The sequence below is a fragment of the Ranitomeya variabilis genome, chromosome 8 (genome assembly GCF_051348905.1).
Source record: "Ranitomeya variabilis isolate aRanVar5 chromosome 8, aRanVar5.hap1, whole genome shotgun sequence".
Classification (NCBI taxonomy): Eukaryota; Metazoa; Chordata; class Amphibia; order Anura; family Dendrobatidae; genus Ranitomeya; species Ranitomeya variabilis.
The window spans coordinates 184,891,731-184,902,335 of NC_135239.1; the positions used below are offsets into that span (position 1 = coordinate 184,891,731).

General features: G+C 42.9%; 1 protein-coding gene across 1 annotated transcript; it reads left to right on the plus strand.

Annotated features, from left to right (window-relative positions):
* The first annotated feature begins 562 nt into the window (after positions 1-562).
* LOC143787803 (protein kinase C delta type-like) lies at positions 563-5,617 on the plus strand. Its single transcript, XM_077276867.1, has 8 exons — positions 563-1,060; positions 1,341-1,618; positions 1,939-2,030; positions 2,140-2,202; positions 2,720-2,858; positions 3,379-3,570; positions 4,118-4,246; positions 4,853-5,617. Exons 1-8 carry the CDS (start codon positions 673-675, stop codon positions 5,216-5,218), a joined length of 1,647 nt encoding a protein of 548 aa, XP_077132982.1. The 5' UTR covers positions 563-672; the 3' UTR covers positions 5,219-5,617.
* Positions 5,618-10,605: the final 4,988 nt, after the last annotated feature.

Below are 10,605 nucleotides of genomic sequence, written 5' to 3' on the forward strand. Positions count from 1 at the left end.
GACGGAGGCGGCGGGGGCACAATGTGAAATATAAGGATTTGTTCCTATTTTCATCCATGTGCATCACTGCAGATTTGAACCCATCAGCCATAACATAAAAAACACCTGTCTAATATTTTTGGTACTCTGGAGACCTGAGTCTCCGATTGTTATTTTAACATGTTTTTCTTCATATATTATTTTAATGAGATCATGTCCAGCAATTTTGTATATTGAAAAAATTTACATTTATTTATTTATTTATTTGGTTATTAATCTATTTGTTGCTGCATCAATTCTTGGGAATTTTCTAGGTGTTTACAGATTTTTGAATAGTTAGATGCAAAACATTTAGGGTCCTTGAGTAGGATCTTAAAAAATGCTAACTATGTTACTGTGAAAAACGAAACTTTTCTTAAACAAGGTCATCTGATTATGTCAAACTTAGTCCTGCAGCAGTTGATGACATCAACGCTTACACTCTGGCTGATGATGTCACAATGGCGATGATGTCACAATACTAGGTGACTGCTAGGTTAAGGATTCCGAAGTCACTTTTCTTACTTTACCTTCAACTGTTGGAGAGTGAAGACGACTTTTGCGCACTTAACAAATTCGTTATTATTGATATTAACTTATCATAGAACGAAAAAGGAAGTGTGGTGAAAAGAATACTAGGAGTGCTAAAAAGAGATGCACCGAAGCGAGTTTTTCTCACAGGAGAAACTTCTCAGGACATTGTACAGGACGTACCTGTTAAAAAAACAGATGATCCCTGTACAACATCCACCAGAGATGAAGACCCTTAAAAAGGGGAAAAAAAGAGGGAACACTTCTCCTGAGAAAGGAGATGCAGCCCTAAATAAGAGAGGAAGAATGGTGGAATCTGAGAGTGGAAAGGATGTTACCTCTGAAATAAGGTTTAGCGGATCAGCTAAAACCAGGAGCTCTCACATACATCATGAGAGAGCTGAAAATCAAAGTTGTAGAGAACAACTTAAGAGAAAGAGGACATCTGACACTGAGACCACCATCAAGAGAAGACGTGAGACTGACAAATCCATCGATCAAGCTCCGGAAGGTAAAGTTTATAGTCATTTAGTCACAGGCCACATCCATATTTTATATACAGTTTTACAAAATGGAACCTAATGACATAATCGTATCCTGTACATCTTACCACTTACATCAGAGCTCTCCACCTTCTATACTTGGGGCTCTCCAGCCAGCACATGGTGGTAATCAGGTTCATCAGGGTTCAAAGTTCATGATAGATTGAAAATTGCCAATTAATTGTAGCATTATATGTGAGTGTGACTGTAAGATTAATTGTTGGTTCTTATATCTGTTTTCCCTTCTAGGTGTAATCGGTGCTCAGACCACCAGCCCTTCAGAGCAAGTGACTGCCTGTCTTTCCCTGGAGAGTTTCATCTTTACCAGGAAGCTTGGAGAAGGCAGTTTTGGCAGGGTGATGCTGGCGACACATCAACCCAGCGGACTTCAGCTGGCAGTCAAGATGGTCAAGAAGAGGAAATTGTTGGAGTATGCTAAACACAACCTCCGCTTAGAGAGAGAGGTCCTGAAAATCACTGAAGGCATCAGATTCTTCACACATGCCTATGGGACCTTCCAGACAGCGGTAAGAGACTCCTCACCTTCTAAAAATTCCTTTCTCCCCATCATGTCCAGTTGCTTCCATTAGGTTGTAAATTCAATCTTTGCCTGTTCAAATGAGTAGCCCTGCTGCATGCTCTGTGTGCCTGTATTCCCTGGGCGCCATTACTGGAGGCTATCATTAGAGGATTTTGACTTAGTTTTCACCCTGGACACCTCTCCAGTGTGTGCAGACAAGGAGACATGTCTTCTGAACACACAGTAGAGGTCCCAGAACCATAGTAAATGTTATCAGGATGGATAAAATCTGCATTATTTACAATCATCTTCCCTCCTCTCACACAGGACTATGCATTTTATGCCATGGAATATCTGAGTGGTGGCGATTTGACTGCATTTATCAATTCCAGAGGCCCCCTGGATGTCTGCACGACCAGGTAAGAGAACAGCCGCTCTGTGATTTCTGTGGCCGCTGTCTCCCCTCATAGTTATTAGTGGTTCAGTAGAACAATTAATGCTGATAGGATTTTTTTTCTTCCTTATTAGGTTCCTTGCAGCAGAAATCTTGAGTGGAATACAGTTTCTCCACAGTCGGGGGATTATTCACCGGTAATAAGTCATTTCTTTTTTTATACGTAGGGAAAGATTTACTATGGGAAATAGTTAAATGTGCCAGAGTTGTGGTATTATTTGTGCCAGAAATCTGGTGAACATGACGTGTACCACATTTATGAAGTGTTTTAGACCCTTTTTTGGGCTCACTCGAAGAGGGGACAAGGCTTTTATGGAAATGGGAATAGTTTGATAGGAATCCATGTGGTTTACAATGTCACAACGTGCAACTAAACTGTAACCAGATTTTTATGAAAATTATTGGCTCTAAGTAATGAAAACAATAGTGGTGTAACATCAGACAAAAGTCTCTGAAGATGCTCCTAATTTGTCAAACAGTCACTGTGATGAATTTGGCGCATTTTCAGACAGCCTGGTATATGTCTACACAAGATAGGATTAGTGAGTCTGCCCCCAGTGTTTAGTGAGTGGTCCTGTGAAGCCCCCACAGTAACCCCAGCACTACAGCTCATCTATGTCTGATTCACAGAACTATTTTTCTTTCTTTTTTAAGGGATTTAAAACCAGACAACATTCTTCTGGACGGTGATGGACACGCTAAGATTGCTGATTTCGGCCTTGCTGCTATGAATGTATTTGGCTCTCAGAAGATCAGTGAATTTTGCGGCACTGCTGGCTATATGGCTCCTGAGGTGACTATGTGACTACTAATATCTCATACTTTATTATCCACCTGCAATTCTCACTTAATGTGGAGCTTGTGGAATCACAGATCTATCACCACAGCGGCCCACATTTACTAACGCTAACTAATAGATGGACTGTGTAAGGGCCCCCATACATATTAGACTAAAGTCAGCCGAACCGGCCAATATCAGAGGGATCAGCCAACATTCTAATGTGTACTGGGGCCTCTCGACTCTATATCCAGGAGGAGAAGGATCTAGCACATTGGATTTCCAATGATCAATCCTTTATTTTTTGGTGTCTGGCAGAGTTTCCCTAATAGAGAACATAGAAGTTCTTGGCCGAACTGTGAGTTCCTGTTCATGGGAGAGGTAGCTATCAACCAAATGATCTTTTGGCTGACATGTATTATGTATGGGGCTTAGGTGTGGAAAAACACTACCAGTAAACATGGACCACAATTGTTTTCTCTCTCCCAGGATGGACAATAAACTAACTTACTCTTCTAATCTTATGTTTCCACAGATGATCTGGCAACAGCCCTTTAATTACTCTGTCGACCTGTTCGCTTTTGGGGTCATAGTCTACCAAATGGCCACAGGATTTTTCCCGTTTAACTATGGTCACTGTGCTCGAAGGCTTGCCTTTTCAGTGACATGTGATAAACCTTGCTATCCGAACACCATGGATTCTCAGCTCAGGGATGTCATAGAGAGAGTGAGTAAATAGACAAATATACCTGGAGACATAGGAAGGATAGACCAGTCTTGAGTTTTGATAATACACCGTACATTTCATCACCACTGTGTTGGGTATTTCAGCTTTATCCAATAGAAGGAATTGGGACAATGCTGGAACCCCGGGACAGCCTCTCCTATATGTACAGCGTTCTTATCTACAGGACAATTTATACAATAAAGAGGCTGGGCGCTCACCAAAACCTCTCCACACAGCTAATCATCAGGATTATTGGGTTTCATCGGTCCCTGACTGATCGACTACTGATGGCCTATCCTGTACTATTCTGTCCTATCCTATCCTGTACTATACTATCCTGTCCTATCCTGTCCTATCCTATCCTGTCCTATCCTGTCCTGTACTATCCTATCTTATCCTGTCCTATCGCATTTGTTCCTAGCAATGGATGTTTTAATAAATTCATATTTCTATAAGAAAATTAGAAATCAATTCTGTAACTGCTCTTTTTTCTGAGATTATTTATATTATTACTTGTGATATAAAAATGTTTCTTATTTATTTGCAGCTGTTGTGTAAATTACCAAAGAAGAGGCAGTATGTTTGCAGCAATTTAAAAGGACATCCATTCTTCTCGCCCATAAACTGGAAGGAATTAGAGATGAGAAGGTCACGTCCACCATTTACAATGAACCCTGTAAGTGCACAGCGTTATTTTATTATAATGTCACCTCCTCGTCTGTGTAATGTGATAATATGTGTAAGAAATACTCAAATAATGAGTAGCAATCCTACATAGTGTAGGCCAGAATGTGTTTATCCTCCCCTGCTGGTAAATCGGTGGAATTACAGTATGGGGCAGGATGGACAGGCTTTTACATATTTCTCAAAAGTGTAATTATTGTCCCCACTTCTTCAGAAGGCCACTTAGTGAATAACTTGGATCCGTTAGGCTGCGTTCACACTGTGGATTTTTTTTGCGAAAGAGCAATATTTCTCTTGCCATTTTTGGAAGTAGAAACCACAACAGAAGTATGAATTTTTGTTGATACCGCGGCAAAAGAACCCAATGTGGTTGCAACGTGTGAACACAGCTTTATGGTGCAGTTGTAGCAGATGTGGATACCGCAGATTGCCAGGCAGCACCAGTAGTTGACTTGTTCTCAAGCTGCAGGTAACGATGCATCATGGCGAATAGCGGTTACCACGGCTCATCCACAATCTGTACAGGTGCCCTCAGGAGGGGACGGATATAATTAAATACCTAATGAAGTAACCAGACTGATTTGTCTTTCTTCTATAGATCCCAGTTTTGAAAACCAGCAAACAAATGGAATTGCACCAAGTGATGTCTGGCATTGAAGCTCAGAAACCACCTATAACCCTGGAGGACCAGCGGCTGTTCTGTGGCTTCTCCTATATCAGCAACAGGTGGAAGAACATTACTGGCACTGAAGCTCAGAAAACACCTATAACCCCGGAGGACCAGCGGCTGATCTGTGGCTTCTCCTCTATCAGCAACAGGTGGAAGAACATTACTGGCACTGAAGCTCAGAAACCACCTGGAAGCCCAGAGGACAAGTGGCTGTTCCGTGGCTTCTCCTATATCAGAAACATGTGGAAGAACATTAAGAGCCGCATAAATTACGGCAATTTCAATATATCCTAGTCCCCCTAATACCTGACTACTGGGTCAGGGAGGCGTGGACCTGGGTGTGGTCTGAAGAAACAGGCGGGGTCTGTTGTTATCCCACCCCCGAGTTCTTCCATCTACATATCAGAGACCATAGTGTCCTGCATTCTCTATTGCTGCCCCATAACTCACGTGGCTGGCATGCTGCTTGGAGATGTAGGACCATCATACTACAGGACGGCACGGTGGCGCAGTGATTAGCACTGTTGGCGAGCAGCGCGGCGCTCCTGGGTGGAAATCTGGGACACCATCTGCACAGAGTTTGTATGTTCTCCCCGTGTCCGTGTGGGTTTTCCCCGGGTACTCCGGTTTCCTCCCACAACTCAAAACATACTGCTAGGAGAAAAAAATAAAATAATTAATTATTGAACATCATCATCCTGGATCTCGTGTATTTCTGTGTTTATCACCAGTATGTGACATATAGAAAGGTGGTAACACTGCACAGTGTCAGGACGTTCATATACTATTACTTATCCTCTACATTACACACCTGTAAGAATTCACTGATGTCCACAGTGGCATAAAACATGAATTTCTGAATAAGTAGGTTTTGAGCCTCTAGTAGTCTGCACAGTTACGATGTAACACGTAAACTCACCGGCTCCTTCCTACAGCCCTCCCTATACGTTGTTATTGCTTCCTCCTGAGAATGAGGTTGTGTTGTTACTAGAACTCCGGGTTTTCTGTTACTATGTGCGCTATGAGGATTTTATTTAGCGGTATATGTACAGCGGATGTTGGTTGTGAGTGCATGGAGCGGGCTCAGGAGCGGAGAGCGCGTCCTACAAGGCGGCAGTGGGTTGGATACACAGCTGACTCGCATCTATAACTGACTGAGGTGGCATTGTTACTAGAACTATGGGTTTATGCATCTTCCTGCAGCCTCTTAAGGTACCTTCACACTCAGCGACGCTGCAGCGATGCAGACAACGATGCCGATCGCTGCAGCGTCGCTGTTTGGTCGCTGGAGAGCTGTCACACAGACCGCTCTCCAGCGACCAGCGATGCCGAAGTCTCCGGGTAACCAGGGTAAACATCGGGTTGCTAAGCGCAGGGCCGCGCTTAGTAACCCGATGTTTACCCTGGTTACCAGTGTAAAATGTAAAAAAAAAAAACAATACATGCTCACCTTCGCGTCCCCCGGCGTCCGCTTCCCTGCACTGACTGAGTGCCGGCCCTACAGCAGAGCGGTGACGTCACCGCTGTGCTGTACTTTCACTTTACGGCCGGCGCTCAGTCAGTGCGGGAAGCGGACGGCAGGGGACGCGAAGGTGAGTATGTACTGTTTGTTTTTTTTACATTTTACACTGTGGTCCGTAGGGCGCTCCATAGCCAGTCCCGTGAGGTGTCACGTGACCGTGACATCACGTAAGGTCCTGCAGCTTCCTGCACCTTGCTGGCTGTTCGCCGGCTTCTGACCTGGAACACCCACAGGCGGTAACTTGTTACCAACAAACAAGGGCATCTGTCACTGGCCGGGACGGCGCCCCACCAGCAAGGAAGCCTTCTCTGTTTGGTGGAATCTGGCATGCACAAACTAGTGCATACCGCAAGGACCTTCCACATTTGGAACCACCATCTTTGCAGCATCATCCTGACACACAGGTAAATGAATAATAGTCGGCATTGAATATATTGTGTCAACTTGTACACTCCATCCAGGTGCATATATATATATATATATATATATATATATATACAGTATGTGTCTGTCCATTCTGTGATGGTATTTGTCCCTTGTATGTGGTATTATATAGTCACTATGTGGTGGTGATATGTGGTCTGGTAATGGTGTAGCGGTATTTCTCCCTTGTACATGGTATTATTCAGTCATTATGTGGTGGTAATATGTGGCCCGGCTATGGTATGATGGTAATTGTTCCTTGTATGAGGTGTTATATGGTCACTATGTGGTTGTAATATGTGATCTGGTCATGATGTGATGGTATTTGTCCCTTGCATGTGGTATTATTGTTTATTTTTATGCATGTGACTAATTCCCTTAAAAAAAATAAAAATATATATATATATATATATATATATATATATATATATATATATATATACCTAAAAAGAGTATTGGGCATTTTAAGAAATGTGTAGTAGGTTAGAGTAGGGCCCTGCCAAAAGAGTCTACCTTGTCGTGGTGACAGCTTAAAATTTCTTTTGGCCAAAACAAAAGCTGATGGCTATGTATGTGATATGGTGATGGGAACTGTTAGGGCTCATTTCCACATGCGAGGCACACGTCCGTATCTCGCATGTGGAAACCAAGCTGTGGAGCCGGCACTCCAGAGCGGAGCGTGCGGCCGCATAGGAACACATGGAGCTGCACAGCTCCGCTCCAAAGTGCCGGCGCCAGAGCTTGGTTTCCACATGCGAGATATGGACGTGTGACTCGCATGTGGAAATGAGCCCTTAATGTGAGATTGGTGAGGACGTAGTGCAGAAGTGGAGTTTTTCCAAGAGTGGGTGGTGAGACTGTGGAAGGTTCGAGGAGTGGAGGTGGAATTTGGGTGGAACCTGGGCAGAGTCTCAAGGGGTTCCAAAAATGTTGCCAGTATGGGGCCCTGAAATTCCTGGTGGCAGCCCTGCATCCATAACAGCAGTATACAAAACATTCTATAAAATTATTGATATTACAGCATTCACATTTTATGCACATGAACTACATTTGCAATACACGGTTTTACAGAGAAGAGACAGAACATGTTTGTCCTTGATGCACACTTACAAGGACAGGGTTTGGGAAACACTGTTCCACATCAGACTCCTCCAACTATGGACTTTGTGCACTGGGCACAGGGCTCGGTCATGGGGAACAGAAAAGGGCCTTTGCAAAAGAGTTCACCCAAAGTTGTCAGCAAATGTCCAACATGCCCTGTGTTGAAACATTTCCCTTCACTGGAGCCAATAGGTCTAGGCCGACCCCTGAAGAACGAGCCCATCCATAGCATCATCCTTACTCCACCAATCTGTACAGGGGGCACAATGCAGACAGGTGGGTAAAGTTCTGGAGTCACCAAACGCAGACTCCTCCATCAGACGCCAGATAAAACAGTGTTACTCCTGAAGAAGAAGAGCGAAACGCACGATTGGGCGGAAGAACACAAGACCGTTATACAGCTGAGCATGTGTTATCAGCTTTTATCTATTTATTCATCTAGTACTTGTTCTACCCTCAAAAAACACAGAACACATATGAGAATAACCGATGGCTAAATGAACCCTGGGTCCTTAGGAACAGAAAAACTGACTTAACCCTTTTATGATCTGGCAATTTTTTAATTTTTTGCTTTTGTTATTTCCTCTCCTTTGATCCAAGCTCAAACTTTAATTTTGAGGGCTACATAGCAGTATGAGGATTTTTTTTTTTTTTTGTGGGACGCGTTAAAGTTTTACATGAGAACATTCACTTTACCATACATTGTACTAAAACAGGAAAATATTTCTTAGTGGAACTAAATGGTGAAAAAAATTACACAATTGTTTTCTGGATGTCGTTTTTTCAGTGTTCATTGTGCAGTGTGGCAATATGATTCCTCAGGTCAGTGTGCCGTCATTACTGGCGCACATAGAAAGCGCCCCCTAGTGTTTACTTTATGCATTGCTAGCTTGAACACGCAGAATTTGTTTTAACCGCTTCTGTTCTCTGTGTTGTCCACTGTAATAATAAGTTTTGCATATATATTTTCCACAGGCTGATGTATCACAGAACACCACTACTATGACTCTGCTGAATAACATACCATCACCTACATTACATTAGTTAATGTGATGAGTCATTAATTACTCCTTTCTTGTTTATTTGCGTCATTTTCATCTTGTTCCTTAATTAAGAAATCTTGTTTTTCCTGTTTGTATTATTTCATGTCTGACACAATGAAGAAGCCCAAGCATTTCCTTTATCTAAGTAATAATATACATCTAGTAAACAGGATTACATGGAGAAGAGGACATCCTGCCTTGTGAAGTGAAGCCTTTAAAGGGAACCTGTCAGCAGGATTGTGCTCAGTAACCTACAGACAGTGCCAAGTTGGCGCCGTTATACTGATTACAATGATACCTGGTGATGATATCCATCTTGTGGTTGTTGTTTAACCCCTTCATGGCCTTGGGATTTTTCGTTTTTCCATGTTCGTTTTCCACTCACCTCCTTCCCAGAGCCATAACTTTTTTATTTTTCTGTCAATTTAGCCATGTGAGGGCTTATTTTTTGCGGGACGAGTTGTACGTTTGAACAACATCATTGGTTTTAGCATGTCATGTACTAGAAAATGGGAAAAAAATTCCAAGTGCAGTGAAATTGCAAAAAAAAGTGCAGTCCCACACTTGTTTTTTGTTTGGCTTTCTTGCTAGGTTCACTAAATGCTAAAACTGACCTGCCATTATGATTCTCCAGGTCAGTACGAGTTCATAGACACCTAACATGACTAGGTTATTTTTTACCTAAGTGGTGAAAAAAAATTCCAAAGTTTGCTAAGAAAAAAAAAAATTGCGCCATTTTCCGATACTCGTAGCGTCTCCATTTTTCATGATCTGGGGTCGGTTGAGGGCTCATTTTTTGCATGCCGAGCTGGTGTTTTTAATGAGATCATTTTGGTGCAGATGCGTTCTTTTGATCGCCCGTTATTTCATTTTAATGCAATGTCGCGGCGACCAAAAAAAACGTAATTCTGGCGTTTCGAATTTTTTTCTCGCTACGCTGTTTAGTAACCAGGTTAATGCTTTTTTTATTGATAGATTGGGCGATTCTGAACGTGGCGATACCAAATATGTGTAGGTTTGATTTTTTTTATTGATTTATTTTGATTGGAGCGAAAGAAGGGGGGTGATTTAAACTTTTATATTTTTATTATTTTTTTCACATTTTTTTTTACTTTTTTTTTTTACTTTTGCCATGCTTCAATAGCCTCCATGGGAGGCTAGAAGCAGGCACAGCCTGATCGGCTCTGCTACATAGCAGCGATCTGCTGTTCGCTGCTATGTAGCAGAAAATCAGGTGTGCTGTGAGCGCCGACGACAGGGTGGCGCTCATAGCTGCCGGGGATCTGTAACCATAGAGCTCTCAAGGACCTCTATGGTTACAATACTGAAGCATCGCCGATCTCCGATCATGTGACTGGGTCGGCGATGCCGTCATTTCCGGCCGCCCGGCCGGATGCGGTAGTTAAATGCCGCTGTCTGCGTTTGACAGCGGCATTTAACTAGTTAATAGGCGCGGACAGATCATGATTCTGCCCGCGCCTATTGCGAGCACATGTCAGCTGTTCAAAACAGCTGACATGTCCCGGCTTTGATGCGGGCTCACCGCCGGAGCCCGCATCAAAGAGGGGCTTCTGACCTCGGAGGGGTTAATC